General features: G+C 52.2%; 1 protein-coding gene across 1 annotated transcript in view; it reads left to right on the forward strand.

Annotated features, from left to right (window-relative positions):
- GALNT14 (polypeptide N-acetylgalactosaminyltransferase 14) overlaps positions 1 to 26,256 on the forward strand; it is a 125,855-nt gene that overhangs the window by 76,382 nt on the left and 23,217 nt on the right. The window contains exons 7-11 of the mRNA XM_060026323.1: positions 6,280 to 6,367; positions 7,118 to 7,202; positions 9,901 to 10,004; positions 23,363 to 23,489; positions 25,702 to 25,794. Of these exons, the coding sequence (XP_059882306.1) occupies positions 6,280 to 6,367; positions 7,118 to 7,202; positions 9,901 to 10,004; positions 23,363 to 23,489; positions 25,702 to 25,794 (497 nt within the window). The remainder of the gene's footprint in view (positions 1 to 6,279; positions 6,368 to 7,117; positions 7,203 to 9,900; positions 10,005 to 23,362; positions 23,490 to 25,701; positions 25,795 to 26,256) is intronic.

Consider the following 26,256-nt stretch of genomic DNA (forward strand, 5'->3'; position numbering starts at 1 on the left):
CGGTGGGTGTACAGAGTTCCCACACCTGGGCCTAGATGTTAAAACCCATCCCGTGACCACTTTCTCTGAGATCGGGAGGGCTCGTATAAGTGTGTGACATAACCAGGTGAAGAGGTCTGGATGGAGACATAGTCGGTTATGAGCAGACCATTCTGTTGAGGGGCTTGGCCCGGCGCTGGAGGCCCTTCCACGTCCTCCCCTCCCTTTGTGCGCCATCTATGAATGCAGCGAGCCCCCCCCAAGCCTAACACTCTTACAAAGCTAGACTCCTCCTCCTCCCTGCCCGTGCCCGACACGCCCACTGCTTCATCTCCCTCTAAGCCCTTCCTGTCCCTGGATGCCCTTCCCCTCCTCTCCACAACCCCCTAGCTCTCCAGGGCCTCACCCATGTCTCCCCTCCTCCAGGAAGTCTTTCCTGACTGCGTGGCCAGCTGGGATCCCTCCCAGCAAGAATTGCCCACTTAGCCCTACAATTTCCTTTTCTGGGTTTAGTTCTCTGTCTCCCTTAACAGATGACAAACCCAGGGCGGCACCAATCACCTCACTGTGGTCACAGAGTCAGGTGCTCAGTGTTTGGAAATGATAATAATACGAAACTAGATGCAACGGGAGGTGATAAGGTTGGAATAGGAGGAAAACGGGCTCGCTTCGTGCCTCTAAGTTAACTACCAGACATTTATCGAACACCTATTTTGGGCAGAGTTTCGAGGGAGAGTTGGGATGGACCATGGAAAAGGAATCCACACCCTGCTTTCTTCCCCAACCCGGAAACTTTTTTTTTTTTAACATCTTTATTGGAGTATAATTGCTTTACAATGGTGTGTTAGTTTCTGCTTTATAACAAAGTGAATCAGTTATACATACACATATATCCCCACATCTCTTCCCTCTTGTGTCTCCCTCCCTCCCACCCTCCCTATCCCACCCCTCTAGGTGGTCACAAAGCACCGAGCTGATCTCCCTGTGCTATGCGGCTGCTTCCCACTAGCTATCTCTTTTACATTTAGTAGTGTATATATGTCCATGCCACTCTCTCACTTTGTCCCAGCTTACCCTTTCCCCTCCCCATGTCCTCAAGTCCACTCTTAGTAAATCCGGAAACTCTTCAAACCGTGTTGTTTAGGGTTTTCATGGAGGTTTCTTTACATAGGCGTGGTTGATGAAATCATTGACCATTGGTGGTTGAGCTCAATCTCCAGCGTCTTTCCTCTCCTTGGAGGTGGGGGGAAAATGGGGAAGGGAATGTGAGGGGGTTGGGCGTGGGGCTGCAATTTCCAGCCCTTTAATCACATGGTTCCTCTGGGAACCAGCCCCCCCTCCTCCAAGAGTCACCTCATTAGTATAAACTCAGAAAGAGTGAAAACGGCTTATTATGAGAACAAAAGATACTCCTGTCACCCCCAATCAGTCAGGAAATTCCAAGAGTTTTAGGAGGAACAAACGCTAAATTCAGATTTCTTTTCATATCACAATGTCACAGTATATACCACATTTTGTTTATCCAATCACCCACTGATGGACATTTGGGTTGTTTCTGCCTTTTTTACCATTGTGAGTAATGCTGCTACAAACATTTGTATACAGGTTTTCCTCTGAGTACCTGCTTTCAATTCTTTGGGGTACATACCAAGGAGTGGAATTGCTGGGTTGTGTGGTAATTCGGTGTTTGACCTATAAGGACCTCCAGGCTGATGTGTCCCTGCAGGATGCTTTCCTCGGGCAGCCTTAATGAACCTGGAGGCCCTTTCCTTCCCCGTGGCGCTGAGTCCATCTCTGAAGCCCTCTTTGAAAAAATGCTCTCTTGTGTATCCCTGCACAGCAGTCCTCCTCTAGGAGTCATGCAGCCCCAAGAGTGGGCTCAGCCCCCCAGGCCAAGCTCCCAGTGCCCACCACTGTCTGACCTAAAGCTTTCATGGCAGAGGATTGCTCAGACAAACCCCAGACTGTGGTCCCACCCTCACCTGCAGAGGTTTTCACCAGACCCCGACTCTTGATAACGAGATGGTTCTGCTGAGACATCCCCTTCAGGATGGGGAGTGTGGGCGTGTGTCAGCCTCTGTTTCCACGTGTCTCGTATGTGTCTCATCTCAGAGTAAAACGTGATTTGATCTTGTGAGTGGAAGTGGAAATTTTAAGCTGTAATTGGAGTTTGGGATTTTCAAAAATAGAAATAGATAAGGAAGAGGTTGGGCTTGAGCTGTCAGAAGCTGTCCTCAGCTGGTGTTTTCCACATGGAAAATCTCTTTGATTTCCCTTCCTTCCCTTCAATTACATGATGATACTTGAAACAAGCACCAAGTTGTTAGGGTTTTTTAAACAGAGGCTTCTTCCCTGCCACCCTTATCTACATATTCCTTTAGTAGGAAAAAAAGATTTTAAGAAATTTCAATCCCTGTAGCATTTGGCAAATTGATATAAATAATGGCTTACATATGCTTCAGAGCCCTTTCACATGCTTCCTTTCTTGTTCCTTCCAAAAGCCCTGTTAGGAAGGCAGGATAGTTTTGCAAATTATAATTTGCCTTTACTTCATAGATGAAGAAACAGAGTTCCTCAGAATGTGCTGATTTGCTTAAGGTCAAATGTATTCTAGGGCTTCCCTGGTGGCGCAGTGGTTGAGAGTCCGCCTGCCGATGCAGGGGACATGGGTTTGTGCCCCGGCCTGGGAGGATCCCACATGCCGCGGAGCGGCTGGGCCCGTGAGCCATGGCTGCTGAGCCTGCGTGTCCGGATCCTGTGCTCCGCAACGGGAGAGGCCATAACAGTGAGAGGCCCGCGTACCGCAAAAAACAAAAACAGACAACAAAAAAAACGTATTCTAGATGTCAGAACCAGAATGGGAACCCAGGTCCCTGACCCCCCTCTCGCTCCCCCATCCCTCCCTCCAGGCTAGCAGACACCCCACACTGTACTCCTCTGCTCTCCTGTCCACCACCTTCCCTAGACAGCAAGAGCTTATTCATCTTTGTACCATCCACAGTCCCTAAACCGTAGTAGGTGCTCAGTGATGCTGGTGGATGCAATGAGTGAATGGTCGTCTCTAGAAGTTCTTTGGTTGCCCGTTTACAATGTGGTTTTAACTATATGAGATGGTGGAGAAAGAAGAGAGGTACGACTGGAGGGGTAATTGATGGCCATGGGCTCTCAGTGGGGCTTGGGCTTAGATTTGTGTCGGAGGGGGGAGGGCGTGTTGTTCTTGATCTGCCGGGGATTTCAGCAGCTGCCGTTTGAGCTTACCTGTGGACCTAGCCTTAAAGATAAAGCCACGGGAGCACACAGGTGGGGACCTGCAGTGGATCTGGGCATCTTTAGGGAGAGTCCATCCATCCCTGAGCCTGTGTGAGGAGAGGCCATCCTGCTCAGCTGTAATTGATCCACCTGCTTGGCCTCTAGCCATTGACAGTGTCCTCAGAGAGAGTTCATAGCTGCCCTCTTTTAGCCAATGCCAGCTGAACACCTGCTGCCCAGCCGGCTCTGGCCTGGGGCTGAGGGATACAGAAGTGGAGCAGATATGACCGCCAGGGTCACTCAGGGAGGTTTGTGTCCTGTGTTCGAGGGGTCATGTCTAACATCTTCTGCAGCCCCCTCATAAGGTTGGCTCCACATAGCACTTAGCCCCAAACGTCCCTCTCTGCCTGTCTGGCCTCCGTGACTCTGAGCCAAGCAGCTGTCACAACCGTGTTGTGGAAGGACAGAAACCCTCAGAGCTTACAGAAGAGTACCCCAGAGTCTGTCACAGCCCTGGAGGCAGAGCCCATGGGTGGCTTCTGGGGAAGCCTGTGGCCAAGGTAAGCAACCAGCATTTTATTTTGCCTTGCAGTTTCCAAATATTGAGGAAAGATTAAAAATAAACAGTATTGCAGTTTGGGGTCCCCAAGACCACCCTCAGCTTCAGTAATTCACTAGAAGGACTGAGAACTTAGCAAAGATGCTACACACGTGGTTACTGTTTATTACTGCAAAGGGATGTGGATTAAAATCAGCAGCGGGAAGAGGTGCATGGGGGGAGTTCCGGGCACGATCGTGCAGTTGTCCCCTCCCAGTGCTGGCGTGCGGGCAGCCCTTGCTTCCCCCAGCCAGGATGTGTGGCAACATGCACGGAGCATTGCCAAACAGGGGAGCCCACCCCAGCCTAGGTGTCCAGGGTTTTTATTGGAGGCCAGTCACATAGACGTGGCTAATCACCGCCATGGTTTCCCTGCCCCTCCAGGGGTCAAGTTGAGTTGGCACCCCGTGACCCAAGGCCGTCACCACAAACCTCATCGTTAGCATAGACTATCTGATGTAACCCCAGGGTCCCAGGTGAACAGACACTTTTATAGGCAGAACATGCCAAGGGCTTAGAAGTTACCTCTCAGGAGTTGAGCAAGGGCTAAACGTATCTTTAGGTTAATCCTTTATGGCACAAGGGTTTTTACCTAAAGACTCAGTGAAGCTGTAGAGGCCCAAACTCAGCAGACAAAGGCAAAAAGAGGACTTTGTCAGACCCACAGAAGAAGATCAGTCTCTGAACTTCTGAGAACATTTCAGAATTCAAGTCAGGAGAATATCTTTGGGGTGTGTCTCTGTGGAGATATTGGTGTGGGTGGTGGATGGCTGTGTGTGCGTGCAGTGTGTATATACACACGGACGCATGGTGACAGGGGCCCCAGAGCACTGTGGCAGCTGGGCAGGAAGCATCTGTGCACATCCCAGAGGGGGAAGCAATGCATTGAAAATGAGCATTTCCTTTCGCGGGAGCCAGTTGGCTTCAGAGGCACCTTGTCACTGTTGAGATGAGCTGTGTGTGGAGGCCAAGGGCCAAATTAAGTCTGTGAATGTCAAGGCGGGTGCTCGGTGAATCTGAGCTTAAAATTAGAAGACGACCTTATTTATGGGAGAGGTTGAATCAGGAAATTAAATGACTGCAAGAGAAACAGAAGTTCCTGCCCATGCTGACGGGGGGTGGTAGGTGCGAAGGATTGGAAAAGTGGTCCTGCCTTGTAGGCCCAGGCCTGTTGTCTCCTCCCAGCTGCTGGATTCCCATTCAGCCAGTGAGTCTCCTGGTCACAGCTCAGTTATCCTGCCCATGGGAGCCCAGTTTCCCCTCCTGCATACCAGCACGGGAGCGTTCATCCAGAATTAAGGAACATTTTAAAAACATACGCAGTGCCTTGATGGCCCCCAAGAACTGGTGAATTTGTCTTGCAGATTTTGAAACTAGCCCCTGGATGACGTGGATGCTTATCAGCGGGGTAGCCTGGGGGAGGTAGCAAGCAATGAGGCCGGAAAGCTAGAAACAGGCCTGTTTTTTGATGGTCTTGGATGCCAGGCTAAGGAGTTTGAACCTTATCTTCAAGGCAATTCAGGTTTTTAGCTGTTGAGCTACAGAGTGAGATTTGAAAGACAGCTCTGTCAGCCACCTGTAGAATGAAAGGGAAAGGGGTGAGGTGAGGGTGGGGAGAGGAGCTGGGAGTCACTGCCGCGTTCGCCAGGCGCGAGGGGGTAAGGGAGAGTCGGCATCCACTCAGAAAAGCAGTTGTAGAGTTCCAGTCGGCAGGATCCGTCCGGTTGATGGGCAGAGGTGTAGCTTCTTAAGGCAGCGCTGGGGAGGAAGGGGGGATATGTTGACAGAAAGAGGGAACCAAGGGAAGGAGCGTGTGTGGGGAGAGGATGGTGAAGGCACCGCTGAAAGGCCGTGTGCGTCCACATGGAGGGGCCGTCCGCCCGAGCCTGGAAGCGAGGAGCAAAGTCAGGGCTGGAGGTGCAGGCTTGATTCTCACAGGTGACAACTCAAGTCTGGAATCTCTGGAGATGCTACGCATCAACTTGCCCGTGAACCATAGGCATAGAAGGTAAGTGTTGGGAAATTCCCACTGTGGAGGTGTGGCTTTGCTTCTTGGAGCTGCAGGCTTGAGGCCACCTTGCTGGCTGACTGTGTCCTCTGCCTCCTGAGAGCCCCATGGCACTGAAGGACTTCAGGGCTCCCCTTCTTCCTGACGTCCCTTTCCTCAGTGTGCAGCGCGCCCCAGCCAGCCTCCCCGTGTCTCCACCCTGACTACATGGCCACGAGAAGGCGCCCGGGAGTAAAGGAAAGGCTCGTAGCATTGTAGGCATCATACCTGGAGAGGTCGCAGTGTCTGTTGGCCCATTTTATAGATGAGAACATTGAGATCCAGAGAGGAAAGTTCTCATCAAGGCCCTGAACCCAGTCTCCGGCCCTCCCAGGGCGAGGCCCTACCGAGCCCTGGCCTGGCTCTCTTATGCCGCCATCTGAGCGTGGAGGCCTTCTTTTTACAGGACTACACGCGGGTGGTGTGCCCCGTGATCGATATCATCCACCTGGACACCTTCAACTACATCGAGTCGGCCACGGAACTTAGAGGGGGTGAGTGGGGCTAACACCCTTGCCCAGTAAGGACTTTCTTTTTCTCCTGGTCGTTGCTGCCAAGGGGGAAAGTGAGAAAAATCACCTAGCCCTGCATCCTGTAATGTCAATAGCTCCAGGGTGGCCCTCGCCATGGGGACTGTGAATGGAAGGGCCGGGGGGGTGGCAGGTCACTCCTAGCCCCCTGAGCTCTAGCTCCAACACGGGGTCACTCCAGAGCCTGAGGATTCGAGGGAAGCAAGGGCCCCCCTCCAATGTGGGACCTGAATTGTTCCAGCATCTCAGTATTGGGTGCCTCCCTCTCTTCAAGGCCCACCACAGTTCTGCCCAGGGCTGAGTGCTGGGCTCCTCAAGAGGGGTTTGGGGTGATTCAGCCCCTCACAGACCTCCTGCTTACACGCCCCCACTCCCGAGACTCTTGGCCAAGGGCCACACTCCGTAACTGTCCATCGTGTCCCCCTTAGGTCCCACTCTTGGACTCTGTCAACTCCCACTCTTTATCCTGTGCCCTTTGTTCCCTAAGTCCACCCAGCAGAGAAGCCTCAGAGAGGCAGTAGGGGGTAGAGAAAGAAGGAAGCCGGAAGGGAAATCAGGCAGCTATGTTGCCGACCAGCTTGGGTGAGACCTGTTATCCCTGGGACCACCTGGGAAACTGGGTACGTTCTTGAGCTTCTAGTAAAGGGACAGAATGAACAAGGTCTGCAGGTGCATCAGAGAGACCAAGTCAGCCATGTGGATGCTGTGTTTCAGGGTTTGACTGGAGCCTCCACTTCCAGTGGGAGCAGCTCACACCAGAGCAGAAGGCTCGGCGCCTGGACCCCACTGAGCCCATTAGGTGAGTCAGGGCAAGGGTTAGGGGTGGGCAGATTCATAACCACTTGGCCCTTCCCACTGTCACGTGGTATAGGGAAGCAGTCCGTGGGAGATGCTCACACGATTGGGCAGAAACCAAGAGGACCCTTTGCCAGGCCAGCACCGCCTTTGCCCTTATTTTAGGAGGTTTCCGTCCTCGTGGAGACTTCTGCTGAAGGGGTGGGGGCCGGTGGAGACCTGTGCTGAGGACTTGCCCAGCGCTGTCCACCCACGCACATGCCATGTCAATATTTACACTTCCAGCTAAATGTTGGAGGGTCCCAGACGGTCCCGTTTGAGCCTCTGACAAGAGAAAAGATGGTTCCTTAGCCCTCAGGTGCTGGATGTCAGGATTCAGCCCAGGTAGGTCGAGTCAGCCATTGCTGTAAGTGGACGCTGCTGTCAAGGCATGGCCACTGCTATGAACACACACGACTGCCGCGTCCCACGTGAGAACACGACAGGCGCGTCAGCTCTGGGCTGCCTCTGCGGTGCTGCCTTGTCCTCATCTACATTCTCACTTCCAGACCCCATTGTGACCCACAGCACAGTGGCCAGATGGGGTTCAGGCCCATCCGAGGGCTCGGCGTAGAGTAGAGCACGGGTCCACCCAGCGGTGTCTGCATCGTGTGTGTGGCTTCAGTGCTCCCAAGACTGGAGGGTGCACGTGTCCCAGGCCTGTTGCGAACCTCCAATCTAAAACTTTCCTGCCTCCAGGGGAACGTCAGGAGGCCAGCAGCTGCTTCAGGGTGTGGAGAGAAGACCACGGGACGGGGATTGCTCCTGCCGGGGTTGCAGGGATGCTCTGGGCTCTTCAGGGGCACCTCTGCAACGCGGGGCCTGCCACAGAGTAAATGTTTGATCATTTTCATTGAACTAACTTAAGTCAAACTGAGACTCAAAGGGCTGTGAAGAACTGAGTGGTGACACTCAGACAGACGGTGGGAATTGGGAGAACTTTGCAGTGGGACCTCTGTCGCATCTTCCCGCCAGTCCCTCCTCCCTCCTCCAGCTTTCATGACCTGGCGTGATGCCGAGAGGGAGGTTGGAGCCACGTGGCATGCCAGATAGTGCCATTTGCTCCTAAAGGGAGAGCAGAACCTTCTCACCATCCTCAGGACCACGCAGCACACACCAGTGCCTCGGTTACTTGCTGCCGGAAGTGTCTGATGTGGCAAGTGGACCAGGACAAAGTCAAGGTCAAGGCGGTGATGGTGCCGCTGCCTCTGGGTTTCCCTTCTCTGTCCCAGGGGTAGGGTTTTTGGGGCAGGTTCTCTTCTTGTGGGAACATCTCTGCTCCTCAGAGGACAAGTGTTTCCCAGAGGATAGTAGGGTGTCGTGGCATCGGGAGACCGAGCTTCTGGCCTGCTTCCCGTCAACTAACTGTCTGACATAGAAGAAAACGCCCTTCGCCCTCTGGACCCACGGAATGAGGGCCGAGGTCCCGGAGGGCTTGCCAGCACCCCAGCCGAGCTGTTGATTCTTGCAGACATGCGTCCTTGTGCTTATCGGGTTGCTTGGCTGGACTCTGCAGCCCTTTCCTTTCCAAGTGGCTTCTCCGGAATCTCTTTCAGTGGTCAAGGGGAGGGGAGCTTGGGAGAGGACCCCAAGGAAAGAGAATGAAGATGAGGGTGTGTTTGTTTACTAGGGCTGCTGCAGCAGAGTACCACAGGCTGTGTGGCTTAAACCACAGAAACATACCGTCTTGAGCTCTGGAGGCTGGAAGTCCAAGACGGAGGTGTTGGCATTTAGCGGTCCTGGCATTCAGCGGTAACCCTGTGCATCGTCCTCTGCCCCGTTTTCTCCTGTCCCTGTCTCCAGGATGCGTTATGGCTTTCTTCTTCAGTCATTAAGAGTTATTTCCTGGAAATTTATGGCTGTTGGCCTGACCCACAGCATCTGTTCTCCTAAACTGGGCAGTGTAGAGAAATCTATCAGAAAAGTCCGTGTCCTGCCGTGTGGGGGCAGGGTTGCTTCCTTCTGAGGGCTGTGCCGGACCTTCTCCTGGGCTTGCAGAGGGCCGTCTTCTCTCTGTGTCTCCTCACATTGTCTTCTCTTTGTGCATGTCTGTCTCTGCAACTACATGTCCCTTTTATAAGACACCAGTCCTATTGGATTAGGACCCACCCTAATAACCTCATTTTAACTTGATCACCTCTGTAAAGACCTTCTTTTTAAATAAGGTCACATTCTGAGGTACTCAGGGTTAGGATCTCAACATGTTTTTCGGGGGATAAAACTCAATCTGTAGCAGAAGGAAAGAGAGGAAAAAAAGAAGAGAGAGTCCAGGCTCAAGAAATGGATGTGCTGTTCACAGCTGCTGCCGCAGCCCGTCTTCTCTGCCTGGTCGGTGGCCCGTGGTCCCCGCTCCCTGTACTGGAGCTCCCAGGAGAGCCCCGCTGGGCAGGGCCTGTGGCAGAAGCCAGGGGGAGGCTCCCCAGGCCCTCCGAACAGCCGGGGTTCTGAGCAAATCCCGACTGCCCCACAGGAGGTGTGCAGACGAGCATGTTAGCCTGTCTGCAGGGTCAGGAGATTTACAGTCGAAGGGAAAACCCTGGAGCATGTTCCTGTTTGAGGTAAGTGGACAGTATGGCGTCAAGATCAGGACCACCAGGACAGAGAACACGGCAGCAGCCCCGCTCCCATGACTGACCCTCCTTCTTTTCCTTCCAAATGCACAGGACTCCAATCATAGCTGGAGGGCTCTTCGTGATGGACAAATCCTGGTTCGACTACCTGGGGAAATATGACATGGACATGGACATCTGGGGCGGGGAGAACTTCGGTGAGTCGCTGTCTTCGCATCCAGGGGCTAGTGTGCGGGTCTCCGTGTCATTGGACCACGTGTGCCTGGGATGAGGGCCAGGGAGATGGGCAGCAGGTCACTCCTTTGGGGGAACACCACGTGGGGTGCCAGAAGGGAAGGAGGGGGATTATCCATGGGGCCACATGGATGCTGCGGACCAGGGAAACACACCCGGATGGACCATGAGGGGGAAGTTGAGATGCGAAAGCTGGAAAGACCAAAGGAGGAGCACCGAGTCTGAGGGCCAGAGGCAGGCTTGAGCTGGGAGTACTGAACATGGGGATTTGGAGTTGGAAGGAGACTGGGGATAAAAAGCATGAGGAGGAGGATGGACAGCAACGCCATTAACATCTGGATCACATCTGTTGGCTGGTCTAGGCGTACAGCACTCGGCACTGGGTTAGCGAGGAGGGTCTGGGTGAATGCTGCAGAAGCCCTCATCTTTCCGCGCAGAGAAAGCAGTGGGAGAGGGGGGAGGGGCTGGGTCACGTGTTCCAGAACTGTGTAAACACATGGCCAGGTGTGGCCACAGTGGTGTAGGGCTGCCATGTGCAGATCCAGGAGAAAGTAGTAGAGACCCGTCCCGTCTAGATGATGACAATGACTGACCCTCCAGTTTCCTCGTGTGTTAAAAGTGTAACACAGGGATGCTTTGGGGGTTGCTGTGGAAATCCGTTCAGGTAAGTCTGTAAAACCCCTGGGCACCATGTGGACACAGTACACGTTAGTTACCATTTCTTCCCTCCAGCAGGTAAGACCTAAGAGGTGACCAGCCTATAAGCTGCACGAGGCAGGGATCTGGTCTGTTTGTTCACGGCTAGCTCCCTTGCCCAGTATGGTACCTGCCACGAAGGAGGCTTCAGGAACTGTTTGTTGAATAAACCACAGGAGAACCATTGTAAAGCAATTATACTCCAATAAAGATGTTAAAAAAAATAAAAACATAAACCGCAAGAGAGGAAGAAGAGTCCAGGGGTGTCAGGGCCCCTTCCCCTTTCTGGTGCCGGGGAGCGTGTTTGGCATGGGCTCCCCGAGCGGTGGCGCAGGCCAGGGGAAGGATCCATGGGGCTCTTCCTGGCATTTAGCGGTAACCCTGTGCATCGTCCTCTGCCCCTGTTTTCTCCTGTCCCTGTCTCCAGGATGCGTTATGGCTTTCTTCCTCAGTCATTAAGAGTTATTTCCTGGAAATTTATGGCTGTTGGCCTGACCCACAGCATCTGTTCTCCTAAACTGGGCAGTGTAGAGAAATCTATCAGAAAAGTCCGTGTCCTGCTGTGTGGGGGCCAGGTTGGAAGCTTGGCAAACAAAGCAGAAAATCCCAGTTCCCACAAACCAAACCAAATCCCCTGACTAGGACTCAGTCCTCGGATGCCACGGGGGTCTTTGGGGTGGGGTTTGAGGGGGGATCTGCCTGCACCAGCCCGGGAGAACTGGGAGCCGGGTACACCCTTGGCGTTCTCAATGGGGACAAGGTCTCTGTCCTTCTGGGCAGAGCCCATCAGATGTCCTCCCGTTCACAGTACCTCTCGTGATTCTTCTTGATGTGCTCTGGCCTTTATCCCTGTACATTGAATCCTTTCTGCAGCCCTTTTGATAGACAGCAGTCATCCAGTCTCTGCTCGAATGCTACTGATGATGGTGTGTTTGCTGCTTCACAGTATGGTAAGTTCTGTTGTTGAGAATTTTTGTGTTGAGTTGTTAGAAAATTCTTCTAAGTCGAAGCCCAGCTTCCATCAGTCAGGCCTTGTTCTGCCCCTCTTGACCCACACAAAGTACATGTGGTCCTTCCTTTCCATGGCAGCCACGTGTGGATGCAGGCAGCGTGTTACTTTCAATGATGTCACATTCTGGTCCTACCTACCAGTACCTTCTCTTTATAGCAACGTTGACACACATCTGCTCACATCCAGGGTGATCTCCTCTTGTTGGTTTCCCAGTGGTTTGACATCACCAAATGCTGACTGGACCAGGGAAGTAGGGGGGGCTTCGGGAGAGGTGTGGGAGAGACATTTTACAATCCATCACAAAAGTTTTTAAATCACAAAGAAAGCACTGCAGACAGCTAACACAGGAAACACTGTTTTCTCCAATTCCAACATTCCATTATACTATAGCCAACTCCCAGCACTTTTTTTTTTTTTTTTTGCGGTACGCGGGTCTCTCACTGTCGTGGCCTCTCTCGTTGCGGAGCACAGGCTCCGGATGCGCAGCCTCCGGATTCGCAGGCTCAGCGGCCATGGCTCACTGGCCCAGCCGCTCTGCGGCATGTGGGATCTTCCCGGACCGGGGCACGAACCCGTGTCCCCTGCATCGGCAGGCGGACTCTCAACCACTGCGCCACCAGGGGAGCCCAGCTCCTAGCACTTTAAAAGTCATTTCTGGATTTTTTTTTTTTTAGCATTTTACATGCCAGAACATGCAGTGCTTTTTTTTTAATTGAAGTATAGTTGATTTACAATGCTGTGTTAGTTTCAGGTGTACGGCAAAGTGGTTCAGTTATACATATACATACATATTCTTTTTCAGATTCTTTTCCATTATAGGTTATTACAGGGTATTGAATATAGTTCCCTGTGCTATACAGTAGGTCCTTGTTGGTTATCTGTTTCATATATAGTAGTGTGTAGATGTTAATCCCAAACTCCTAATTTATCCCTCCCCCACCCTCCGCTTTCCTCTTTGGGAACCATAAGTTTGTTTTCTATGTCAGTGAATCAATTTCTGTTTCGTAAATATGTTCATTTATATATGTTTTTTAGATTCCACAAATAAGTGATATCATATGATATTTGTCTTTCTCTGACTTACTTCACCTAGTATGATAATCTCTAGGTCCATCCATGTTGCTGCAAATGGCATTATTTCATTCTTTTTTATGGCTGAGTAATATTGCATTGTATATATGTACCACATCTTTATCCATTCATCTGTTGATGGACATTTAGGTTGTTTCCATGTCTTGGATATTGTAAATAGTGCTGCTATGAACATTGGGGTGCATGTATCTTTTTGAATTAGAGTTTTCATCTTTTTCAGATACATGCCCAGGAGTGGGATTGCTGGGTCGTGTGGTAGTTCTGTTTTTAGTTTCTTAAGAAGCCTCCATACTGTTCTCCACAGTGGCTGCACCAACTTACAATCCCACCAACAGTGTAGGAGGGTTCCCTTTTCTTCACACCCTCTCCAGCATTTGTTATTTGTAGACTTTTTGATGATGGCCATTCTGACCAGTGTGAGGTGGTACTTCATTGTAGTTTTGATTTGCATTTCTCTAATAACCAGTGATGTTGAGCATTTTTTCATGTGCCTGTTGGCCATCTGTATGTCTTCTTTGGAGAAATGTCTATTTAGGTCTTCTGCCCCTTTTTTGATTGAGTTGTTTGGGTTTTTTTTTTTTTTTTGCGGTATGTGGGCCTCTCACTGTTGTGGCATCTCTCACTGTTGTGGCCTCTCCCGTTTGCGGAGCACAGGCTCCGGACGCGCAGGCTCAGCGGCCATGGCTCACGGGCCCAGCCGCTCCACGGCATGTGGGATCTTCCCGGACCAGGGCACGAACCCACGTCCCCTGCATCGGCAGGCGGACTCTCAACCACTGCGCCACCAGGGAAGCCCGGGGTTTTTTTTGATATTGAGCTGTACGAGCTTTTTGTATATTTTGGAAATTAAGCCCTTGTCAGTTGCATCGTTTGCAAATATTTCTCCCAGTCCATAGGTTGTCTTTTCATCTTATTATGGTTTCCTTTGCTGTGCAAAAGCTTCGAAGTCTAATTAGGTCCCATTTGTCCACCTGCAAAGGACAGATGGTGAGGAGGGGAAAAGGGATCTGCATGTCAGAGTAAAAAATCCAAGCTCCAGTGTATGGCAAGAGGGCCCCTTGCTTCCAAGTCCTGAAGATCCTCTCCCCTCAGCATCACTCATGTCCATCCCCCTCTTACTCTCCTAAATGATTCTCCACCTCCAGTCTGCTCCGCTCAAAGCCATCCCCACACACTCCCGCCAAAGTGCTCTTGGAAATGCCAATCTCTCCCACCCTCCCGGGTTTGGCACCCCCTGTGGCCCCTTCTTGTCCTAAAGACAACGCCCACACCATTCCTTGACCTTGCCCACCTCCCCAGCCTTCAGTCCAGAGGCATTGACAGACCCTCCTGCACTGCCCGGACATGCCCAGCCATCTACAGAGATCCAGCCTCCACCCTCCACCAAGTGCCAGATGGCCACAGATCACAGCTCTGGGGCTGCCTGGCCTCCCCCAGGACTAGGACACCCTCCCTACCCACCCTCTGCCCACTCCCCGCAGCACCCTGCTCTCCTCTCCACTCTGGTACTGGGCCCTCTCGCGTATTTGTCTGTTTTACTTCTGTGCCTTCCACCCACAAGAACATTCATCTAACTTCTCGACCTCAATGACTGGAGCGGTGGAAACTGCTCGCTGAATGTGTGTTCAAAGCGGGAGGTTGACCAGGAAGGGGGTTCAGGGTGGGAAGGACCACATGTACACAGCTCTGAGGCTCCATGTAAAATCAGTCTCCGTGCGTTAAACAGAGCCCGTGGGGAATAACAACGGCAGGTAAAGATGTCTTTCCTTTCCCAAGACGTGGGCTTTCTGCGTGTTCCAGACGTAGTTGCCTTTGTTGCATCGACTTGATTTCACAGCCCAGAAGTCCATGAGATCACTGGACAAGGCTCTGGCCAGGGTGACCGGGACCGTCCTCTGTGGCACACTGCCTGGCCTGCCCATCTCACTTTCATCTGCTGGGAGCGGCCCCAAGTGGCCACTTGAAAGCCAACCCCAGCTATGCCCTCGAGCAGCCCGACCCTGGTGCAGTCATTCCCACAAAGCGTTTCTAAGAGGAGCTGAAGTATTGATAATTACATCTGCAGTTCAGCATAGGAACAGGCTTTAGGGAAATGTGGCTTTTAGCCTTTTATTTTTCAGAAGTTGTTTTGCATTAAAATTGGATGTTTAAACTCCAATTTTCATAACACAGGATACATGGAAAATATCTAATCCATCTACTCACTTCAGCTTTTGGTCTTTAGAGGTGATGAAAGGAACCTGTTGCCCAGTAAAAGTGTGCGTGTGCGTGTGTGTGTGTGTGTAAGTGGTGGGGTAGGAGGTGTGCCTTTCCAAAATGGAGGCCTTGGCACATATATGAAGGGAGAGTATGGGATTTCTGGATTTAAAATGGGGGGTTTCTAAAGCATACCAGATACAAAAGACAACGCTGAGGAGAGAGATGAGGGCCCCAGAGAGGAGCTGCCACCAGCTCCCCCATCCCCAGAACAGCCAAGGACATCAGGCTGTGTCAGGTTTGGCAGGAACACTCCTGTGTGTCAGCATGGGCTGTGGAATCAGACAGGCCTACGTTTGAATCCCGCAGACATCACTAGTTCTGTGTCCTTGGGAAAGTTGCTTTACCTCACTGTTTCTAAGTCTTTAAAGTGGCGACAGTGATCCCCATGGTAGGGGAAGGGCCTCCGCCAAAATACATCCCCACCCTAATCCCCGTATTAGAGAAAAAATTATTCTGACCCTTGTTAAAATGGTAAGAAAGACTTTACTCAGGACTCTCACAATGGGTGTCAAGGCTATCGCAATGGCAGGGCTGGGGGGTACGGGGCTCAGCTCCAAATACAAGAACAGGTGGGGATTTGGATGCAAGGAGCAGGGCGGGGGGCGGTGAATGGAAATTACTAAGAGGGAACATCAAAAGTGGGGGGGATAATATTCTTGAAGTGACAACGTTATGAAGGAAATAGTAATGGTTAACATGGGCTAAAGGTGAGGTTGACGGGAGAGGAGAGAGGTGGTGTGATTAAAAGGGCAGCATGAGGGATCTTTGTGGTAATGAAACTCTTCTGTGTCTTTACTGGTGAATACATGGACATATGCATGTGATAAAATTGCATGAGGTAAATACACACATGCACACACACAAATTCATATACATGAAACTTGGAAACCTGAATATGATTGATGGATTGTATCAATGTGAGTATCTTTGTTAAATTCATGTACTAAAATTTGAAAGACGGTGCCATTAGGGAAAACCATGAAGGGTGCACAGCATCTCTATTTTATTTCTTATAATTGTTTGTGAATGTACAATTATCTCAACATTAAAAGTTTAATTTAAAAACAAAGTGGGGGGAATTCTGCTACACTGACCTAAGGTTTCTTTTTTTTTTTTATCTTTATTGGAGTATAATTGCTTTACAATGGTGTGTTAGTTTCTGCTTTACAACAAAGTGAATCAGTTATACATATACATATGTTCCCATATCTCTTCCCTCTTGCGTCTCCCTCCCTCCCACCCTCCCTATCCCACCCCTCTAGGTGGTCACAGAGCACTGAGCTGATCTCCCTGTGCTATGCGGCTGCTTCCCACTAGCTATCTGTTTTATGTTTGGTAGTGTATATATGTCCATGCCTCTCTCTCACTTTGTCACAGCTTACCCTTCCCCCTCCCCATATCCTCAAGTCCATTCTCCAGTAGGTCTGTGTCTTTATTCCTGTCTTACCCCTAGGTTCTTCATGACATTTTTTTTTCTTAAATTCCATATATATATGTTAGCCTATGGTATTTGTCTTCCTCTTTCTGACTTACTTCACTCTGTATGACAGACACCATCACCCTGATACCAAAACCAGACAAGGATGTCACAAAGAAAGAAAACTACAGGCCAATATCATTGATGAACATAGATGTAAAATCCTCAGTAAAATACTAGCAAACAGAATCCAACAGCAAATTTAAGAGGGTCATACACCATGATCAAGTGGGGTTTATCCCAGGAATGCAAGGATTCTTCAACATACGCAAATCAATCAATGTGATACACCACATTAACAAATTAAGGAATAAAAAACATATGGTCATCTCAATAGATGTCCAGAGAAAGCTTTTGACAAAATTCAACACCCATTTATGATAAAAACCCTCCAGAAAGTAGGCATAGAGGGAACTTTCTTCAACATAATAAAGGCCATATATGACAAACCCACAGCCAACATCATCCTCAATGGTGAAAAACTGAAAGCATTTCCACTAAGATCAGAAACAAGACAAGGTTACCCACTCTCACCACTCTTATTCAACATAGTTTTGGAAGTTTTAGCCACAGCAATCAGAGAAGAAAAGGAAATAAAAGGAATCCAAATCGGAAAAGAAGAAGTAAAGCTGTCACTGTTTGCAGATGACATGATCCTATACATAGAGAATCCTAAAGATGCTACCAGAAAACTACTAGAGCTAATCAATGAATTTGGTAAAGTAGCAGGATACAAAATTAATGCACAGAAATCTCTGGCATTCCTATATACTAATGATGAAAAATCTGAAAGTGAAATCAAGAAAACACTCCCATTTACCATTGCAACAGAAAGAGTAAAATATCTAAGAATAAACCTATCTAAGGAGACAAAAGACCTGTATGCAGAAAATTATAAGACACTGATGAAAGAAATTAAAGATGATACAAATAGATGGAGAGACATACCATGTTCTTGGATTGGAAGAATCAACATTGTGAAAATGACTATACTACCCAAAGCAATCTACAGATTCAATGTAATCCCTATCCAGCTACCACTGGCATTTTTCACAGAACTAGAACAAAAAATTTCAGAATTTCTATGGAGACCTAAGGTTTCTTACCAGGGTAGTCAGATATGGGGGCCGGGACAGGCTGGGGGGATGGATTCTCTAAACCGGCTTAGCAGGATTCTTGCTAAAACGGGATGCAGGCCTGACGAGGGTAAGGAACAACAGTTCATGCCTAGTCAGAGAGAGGGCGAGCCTGAGTAAAGTTTGGTCACGGAGAGCATCTCCTCACCTAGATCCTGTCAGGAGGTTACCTTACACGGCAAAAGGGAGTTTGCAGATGTGATTAAGGCTCCTGAATCTGAAGCTGGGAGAGTGGCCTGGAGTGTCCAGGTGGGCCCAGTCCAATCACTTGGGCCCTTTGCAGCAGAGAACTTTCTCTGGCTGGAGTCAGAAGAGATGGAGCGAAGCAGTCAGAGAGGTTCACAGCCTGGGAGGAACTGGCCTGGCTGCCACTGGTGTGACGGGGGAGGGGCAGCGTGGGTGTAGCAGGGGCCCCTGACCTACAGCCAGTGAGGAGAAGGGAACCGCAGCCCTGCGACCGCGAGGAACCAGCTTCTGCAAACAACCTGAATCAACTCGAAAGCTTCAGAGCCCCCAGAAAGGAGCCTAATCCTGCTGACATGTTGATCGCGGCCTGGAGAGACCCTCAGCAGAGGGCCCAACCAGACCCACGCTGGGTCGGTGTGGTAATTTGTCACGGCAGCAGTAGAAACACGCTCCCAGGGCCACTGTGAAGACGAATGAGGCCCCGAGCAGTGGCCTTGCCTCGCCTTCGGGCTGCAGGCGAGCAGGTTTGTCAGATGAGCACTGTGTCACACCCGCGGGAACAGTGGGTCCCTCTCGCTTTCTCTTTTGGCCTCACCTTTTCCAGGTTCAGGGGCTCGAGATGAGAGAAGTGGCCTCCTCTGAGAAGAGCAACCAAGTCTGATGTAAAGTCATCCTCCCCTGACCCAGCTGGGGCTGCTTGCTAAGCCCCAGGCCCAGGTGCGGTCCCTCAGAGCGTTTCCAGAGCGACTGTGGAGAGGTAAAGGGTGCCACCATGACATTCGCAGCCGGACAGCCCGTGGTGACCAGGGTGGGCCTGTGGTTACTGCTTGTTCAGAAGTCAGGGACCTGGATGCAACCTTGATTGTCCCGGATGGTGTGAAGCATAATTTTGCTCATAGGTTCAAGGTTATCCTTTGTGGCCCAAATAAGATTGCCTCTACTCGAGTCCGTGTACTCATTAAAAAATAATAACAGAGCTTTCTAGCTCAGGTGACCCTGAGAATGTAAAGATTCTTGAAAGGAAAGGTCCCTGTCACCACATTTGTCTGTGTGGACGGAGGAGTGTCTCTTACTGACCATCACTGTCCCCTGCAATCCCTTTGTCCTCACTAGATTTCAACCCGGCCAGAGGGAGAGTGGCTAATGCTGTGTAGACAATAAATATGTCTGTATACAGTCCATGAGGTTCCACTGCCTTCAGGGGAGCCCGTGTCTGATGTTCCCTTTGCCTTTGTGTAGAAACCGGGCTATCAGAGGAGATTTCAACTTGACCTATATGGCCAAGGAGTGGTATAGGAATAGCTGTGATTCGGTTCCTGGGGAGGAAGCTGTCCCCTTTCCCCTGGATTCCTGTCCACCATCACGGCTCGTCAGGTAGACGCTGGCTCTGGTTAAGGGTTGGGGGCTTATGAGCGCTGGTAAAACTGCTGATGAGTTGATGAGGAAATAGAAGGAAAGAGCTGAGAACAGAGGCTGGGGAGGGTAGTTTATTCCCAAATATTAATCTGAAGTTTAAAGAAAAGAAGAAGGCAACAGCGCCCCCAATGAGGATGGAATAATTACGCATCTCCCTGCCTGGAATTCAGAGCAGATTTGGGGCTGCGTGACATCCATCACCAGGGAGATTATGCGGGTGCTGACTCAGTGAGAACTCCCCACAAACTCCCTACATCATCTTTTGACTCCTTCACTTAAGAAAGTGATGACTTTGCAGGAACTGAAGACATGGCAAGTGGAGGGTCTGGGCTCTACCTGGAAGGCCCACTGCTTTACACCTCGGTCTACGGCCCCATTGCTTGGACCTCGGGATCACAAGCCTTTCCCAGAGGCTTCAGCACAGATCTGTGAATCACCCGACCTGGCTTGCAGTCCTGGGAGGATACACATCGTTATCCTGAAGTCAGTGGTGTAGTTAAGGGTGGGACAACTATACGTCCTAGGTTTTAAATACTCCACGCTATGGTACCTGAAGGTCATTACACTGATCTGAACGCTCCAAGCTTCGTCACCCAGACTGCCTTGACTCTGGCCGAGGCACAGCAAGGCATGTGTCTCAGGTCATCTTGGATACGACAGTCTGGACTCCAGAGGCGAGAAGCTCTTACTGCATCTCAGGCTGCAGCCTCTGTGGGCAACATCTGCTGGCCGGAAGCAGAGCTGAGACAGGCAGGTGTCAGGACTGGATGAAGGAGTGGATAAGGCAGCTGGTTATAGATTGGTCTCTCTGGTTCGTCTGCGAGTGCCCTGAAGGCAGGAGCTTCGTGTCCACAGCCGCATTGGCTGATGGTGCGTGTCCACACTGAGTGAGATGGGGTCAGGGCAAGGGCAGGAGTTTTGGAGCTGGGGAGATGGGCTTCAGAGGCCAGCTACCCGCTGTCAGTCGTCCTATCAGGACTGCTTCTGCATCGTCAAAAACATCCCCAACCGCGTGTGGGGTTGTTAGGATGACTAATAAGTTACTGCCTGAGGGAGGACCAAAGCCCAGCCCAGGAAAAAATGAAAGAGTCCTTTCCTCCCCTGCAGAACTGAGATGCTCTGATGTGTTAAAGCAGCACAGACACAGGAAAACGAGGAGGAAGGATGGTTTTAGAGGCGGAGGAGAGGAGGCAGCCTGCAGAGGGCTATTAGAGGATGCTGATGGGGTAGAAGACGTACTGCATCTGAGGGCATCCAGTGCACCTCGACAGAGCGTCAGGCAGCCGTGGAGGTCAGTGCTGGAGCCCGGAGTAGAGCTGGGCTGGTGGGCTAGGGGTGAGTCCTCAGCGTCAAGCGAATGTTGGGGTCAGATGAGGAAGCAGTGTCAGCAAGGCACTCAGAGATAGCGCCTTGGGGTGGAGAATGCCAGAAGCCCAAAAGGAAGGTGGAGAGGAGAACGGTACTTTCTGAGGTGGGGTCTGTGCATGATGGTGGCAGAGGAGGGGGGTGCCAATAGATTCAGAGAGAAGCAGAATGCTGGGTGAGGGAAGCACAGGGAGAGGAACGGGTTTCAGGGGCGGGAAGGGTGGGTGGCACTGAGGCACAGGTTGGAGAGATTTGCTTTGCAAATGAGGAGGGACGTATGTCTCATTTGAATACATGTAAGGAAGAGACCATAGCTGAAATGTATGCATATTTTTGGAAGAAAGCCGGCACAGAATTGGTAGGTTATATCCAGTAAGCAAGGCCTCCATCTCTGGTTTTGAGGGATGAAAGGGTTTTCCCTTTTGGGAACTGGAAACCCTGTTTTGAGGTCCTGGAGAGGAGCTGATGATTGGAGCCCAGTAGACCTGAGCCCTGGAGGCTAAATTCACACATGTCCCATCACAATTCCCTGCACCGAGCCCTCCGCCCCTTCGTGCATCACTGCAGGGTGGAGAGCTGGATGTTGGCCGTCAGCTAAGCTCACTCATCATCCCCCGCCAACGCCAGGCTGGTGCCCCCGATTCCAACCAGGCAAACACCAGGGCGCCGTGTATCATGGATTTCTGTGGAGTCAAAATCTCAGGTGTTAAGTACCACAGATTTCAACGGCCTCCTGTGGCAGAAGCAGGAAGCTGTGAATCATCTAGGAAGTTGGAAGTGGGCACAGGTGGGCGATGCCGTTGGCGTCCATGTCTTAAAGAGACAGCCTGCAGAGGAATGTCTTGTAACTGCTACTGAGATTCCCAGCACACTTAAGAGTTTTCACAGTTATTCTTGAAATTCCATTTCATTTGATGTCAACGGCAATCCTGTGGAGTACTTTTATGATCTTCATTTTATGTGTGAGGAAACCTGGCCTCAACGAGGTCAAGCAGGTTTCCCAGGGACACGGCTAGTGGGTTACTGCAGACCTGGGGCCACGACCCCAAAGCCAAGTTTTTCCCGTCTCTCCCCGACCCTGTGTTCTTGCCATCATTTGACAGCACTCTTGAGACGTCCATTCTTCATCCTAGTGTCCACGTTGCCCCCACTCTGAGGGCAATCCGAGCTTGCTGGAAGTGAGCTGTAGCCTGTCTGGGAGGGCACCTGGGCAGGGGGCGACAGCTGTCAAGGCAGCCTGGCCTGCAACTCTTCCAGGGACACGGGGCAGGAGGCAGGAGGAGACAGGTAAAGGGTGACTGAGGACAGGCGGGTATGAGAGCAGGTGAAGATCAGGATGAAGAATCTGTGTCCAGGCACTTGAAGAAACCCAGGGAAGTGGGGCCCAAGGTGCTGGAGGGTGCAGGGCATGTCGTACATGGTGGGACAGCACTGGAATACCCGCGTCCTCATTTCCTGCTCATGGACACCCGGGCCGCTTCCAGGGGCGGTTGCCCATGGGCACGGGATTTTCCTGAGCCATCCTGTCCTCCTCTTGCTTGAGCTTGACGGCAGAAGCACAGGCTAAGCAAGCATTTCAGATGGGCAACCAGTGGCGTGCAGCGAGGAGGCTGCCCTGGGTGCAGTCCGTAAGGGGCTACACCATCTGTAGAGGAGTTAACAGCGATAATAAAACTCCTCACAGTGTTCAGCAATTCCAAACCAGGGCAGTGATGAGAGATACTCCCCCACCACCCCTGAATTCCGCTGCTCCAAGCCTGCAGGAAGCAGTCCCGAGGGAGAAATGCACCCGCCAGCCTAGTCCCAACGTTAGCAGAGTAACTCCACCCCTCCCCGCTCCCGGAGGTCCCTGCAGCAGCAGCCAACGGGAAAAAGGGGTTTGTGTGCAAATCCCCACCCAGGGGAGCACCTCCAACAAGAGCTTCGAGGCTTCCAGCACTTTCTATGGCTGCTCCCAGCTCTCGACTACGGCTCAGACTTCCTCCTCCGGGCTAAGATTCAGGGGCCCTTGCAGCGGGTAGAATTGCCGTCTCAGTGTCGGGAGGCTCTGTCCTGGACACCTTGTCCAGGTGCCTCCTGGGAACTGGTCCTCTCTGTCGCCTCCAGGCCATGTGGCTTGCTAGCCTGTCAGAGTGGCAAACGCACTTACTCCATGACAGCCCCTTCTATCTGGACCTTGACCATCAGAAAATTCTCCCATAGTCTCCAGTGGAAATTCTTTCTCCTCGGTCCTGGCTCTAACCCTCTGGGATCATATGAGCTCGTCTAATCCATCTTCCACGTGCTCAAAAGCAGCTCTCCCATAGCCCCCAGGCTTCTCTTTCCAGGCTAAAGCATGACAGCAGTGGCCCCCGCCGTGCGGGCCCCTGAGTGTGTTCCAGAGGCCTCCAAGAGGGCAGCGAACAGGTGTTGATTTTTGTGTGCTCCTCCCTGCCGCCCACTGTTTCCCTGTTAACTCAAACCACCCTCCCAGGTGTGAGTTGTTACCAATCCTTGTTGTGGGCCGGGAAGCCGAGGTTGCCGGGCCAGTGGAGCACGCTAGTAACCGCCGCACCCGAGGCTGGGTGCGGCCGGCCCTCCCCGCTCCCTGGGATTCCCTGGCGCCTGGAGTCTCAACGCTGCCATCCTGTGCCCCTCCGTCCAGGAGGCAGAGCAGTGATGGGGGGCATGGCTGTCTTGCAGAAATCTCCTTCAGGGTGTGGATGTGCGGGGGCAGCCTAGAGATCGTCCCCTGCAGCCGAGTGGGCCACGTCTTCCGGAAGAAGCACCCGTATGTTTTCCCAGATGGAAATGCCAACACGTATATAAAGTAAGTGTTTGCTGCAGTGGCCGAGGGCTTTTGTGGTGATGGGTTGCTGCTGCCCTGGGTTCTCTGGGAGGTCGCCTGCGTGTTCTGGATGGACAGGGTCTGTGGGTCCTGCTCGCTGGGCTGCTGCCTGAGCAGGAGAGGTCAGGCCTGCCCGTCCAGCTCAGGCTGGAAGCCCCAAGGCTGTTCTCCACTGTTGGCTTCCAAGCCTTCACAAGGCCCCACACGTAGCCTTGGGGGCTCCAAGTCACTGGGCAGCGTCATCCTGCAGGGCTCAGGGCCCTGGGTATTTTGGGTTGTTTGGGGTGGGGGAAGGGTGACCGTTTTGCCCCTGAGTTCTAGAAGATCCGCTGCTCCCACCTTCAGGCTGGGTCATCAGGGGAAAGGCCCTTGGGAAGATTCAGGAACGGGGAGGCACAAGTAGATACAACCCGCCTGACTGCTCCAGGGCCTCGAGGGTGCACAGAAGCAGCCAGGCTGGCACAGGCCCTGCGGCCCTGGGCTCCTTTCCTGGGACTTGTCATCTCCTGCCTGGGGACAGGACGAAGATCCTGGGGTCTCAGTGACCCACTGGTGCCCACTTGCCTATTCCTGCTCCCTCCCTCCTTCCATACGCCCTTCTGCTTTCCGTGATTTTTTTCTTCAACCTTTCTCCTTTTTTAAAAAAATAATTCCTTACACCTCTTTCTCCTTTTCTTTTTCTGGTCCTCCAGCTTCGTCTCCCCTTGTCTCTTGTCACTTGACAGCTCACTCCCCATTTATTTCCACTTTGCCCTTTTTTTCTCTCATTTGGTCCATTTGGGGGAAGCGCCTCTTTTGGTGTTTTGCTTCCCCTGCGGTGTTCTTCTCCTCGTCTGGGTTCTCCTGTCCTCGGTTTCTCACACGTATGGACAGCTGTGGGTGTGGACAGGTGTGGCGGCGTGATGGGCTTGAACAGGGAGAAAGTTGACCCCATGCTGGGCAGGGCAGGGCAGTGAGAACCCAGTCAGCAGGGACAGGAACAAAGGCAGGGCTGCCTGGGCTCCGGGCTTTTACAGGGAAAGGTGATCTGGGGGCGCCTGGCACAGGAAAGCGGTGGGGCTGTGATGGGGAAAGGGGCCAGCCTGGGAGTGAGGGGGCAGAGCCTTGGGCTCCAGAACGTTCCTCGTGTTTGAGACTGGGCCCTGGCCAGCAGGCATCCTGCGTGCCACCAGCGGGTCATTGGAGGGGAGGGAAATGTGGGGCAGTGTCTCCTCGGCAGCTTCCAGTTTGCCGGTGGTTAGGCCAGTGAAGGGAGGCGGCAAGGCTCTGTTAGCTGCCTTCCGAGCACCAAGAGCTGGGCTGCGTGTGCATGACTCCTTCCAGGCTCACAGGCTGGAAGGGCGTGCCACACCCGCTGTTGAATGCCTCTGTTCCACACAGCGGCAGAAATCTGGAGGGGCGTGGCCTTTCTGCTGAGACCCCGAGTCCATGCCCTCGGGGAGCAGGTGCTGCTTCAGCCCTGCTCCTGGCTTCTGATTGTTTTCCCACATCCTCTCTTCCTGGTACCCCTGCCTCCTGGACAGCTGAGCAATGACATCCTCCGTGTCGGTCTCTGTGTCTTTTTCTGTGACCTTGGATGTCAAACTCAGAGCGAATAGCCGATTTTTTAGAAGCTTCAGAGTCTTGGCAAACGTTTGACCGAGAGGGCGTGATTGCTTAATTCTTTACACCTGCACCAAGCTAATCACGTGGCCTGTGGGAGCCCGTGTGTGGCTGGCCCCTTGGAGAGCACGTGGCCTGTGGGAGCCCGTGTGTGGCTGGCCCCTTGGAGAGCTGGGCCCCGGGCCGAAGGGGAGAGCTCTGGAGCAGGTGCCCGCGCACGGCCAGCGGTGAGATGGTCGGCCCTTCTCCTCTTGTACTGGCACCGAAGGGACGTACCAGATTCTCCTGGCTCTTTTCTCCCTGACTTTTTTCTTTTTTGAGGGCGACAGAAGCTCAGTTTCTGGTGTAATATCTCTGGCCTGTGCCTTTTGGGAAAAGAGTATGTGGTGACTACTAACACCCTGTGTCTCGGGGTAGAGGTCCCTTTGGAGATTGGTGGAGGTGGCTGGGCTCAGCACTGTGGGCAGAGTAATGTTACTGGGCCACGGTGGGCCCCACGGGGGTGACGCTGCCGGCTTGCCGCTTGTGTATGTTTTACCTGGACACGTCCCAGGTCCTCTCTGATCCTCCCCGACACCCCCTGTCTCCTCAGGAACACCAAGCGGACAGCTGAGGTGTGGATGGATGAATACAAGCAGTACTATTATGCTTCCCGGCCGTTCGCCCTGGAGAGACCCTTGGGAAAGTAAGTGTCCCTCCTGGTTTATTTGCGCAAAGCACCAGGAGCCCCAGCTCGCAGGCCTGTGTGCTCAGCTGGTCTCCCGAGCCCCCAGGCCCCTCCAGGGCCCAGGCTGGGGCTCTTCTCCCTTCGTGCGCCTCCTTGCTCCTGCCCAGTTCTGGCTGCAGGGCCTCGGACAGCTCTTGTGGGATGACCACCGGGCAGCCTGGGCCATCGACTCAGTGGCAGAGCTGTGCCTTGTGCAGTGGACTGGTGTTTCCAGCTTTTTATAGAAAGGTGGGGTGCTGGGCTAAGCAGCCCTGGTCCCTCCAGGTCGGAGTTCCTTCCTTCTCATCCTCAGCTGCCCAAGCCTCAATCTTCTGCCTTCCTAGGAGGAATGGTACCATGCGATCTCTAGAGCCGGGCTCCAGCTTCACGGGGGTCGAAGAGGACAGAGAGAGAAATTAAGGGCCAGATACCATTACATGA

Source organism: Delphinus delphis, chromosome 12 (assembly GCF_949987515.2).
Source record: "Delphinus delphis chromosome 12, mDelDel1.2, whole genome shotgun sequence".
Classification (NCBI taxonomy): Eukaryota; Metazoa; Chordata; class Mammalia; order Artiodactyla; family Delphinidae; genus Delphinus; species Delphinus delphis.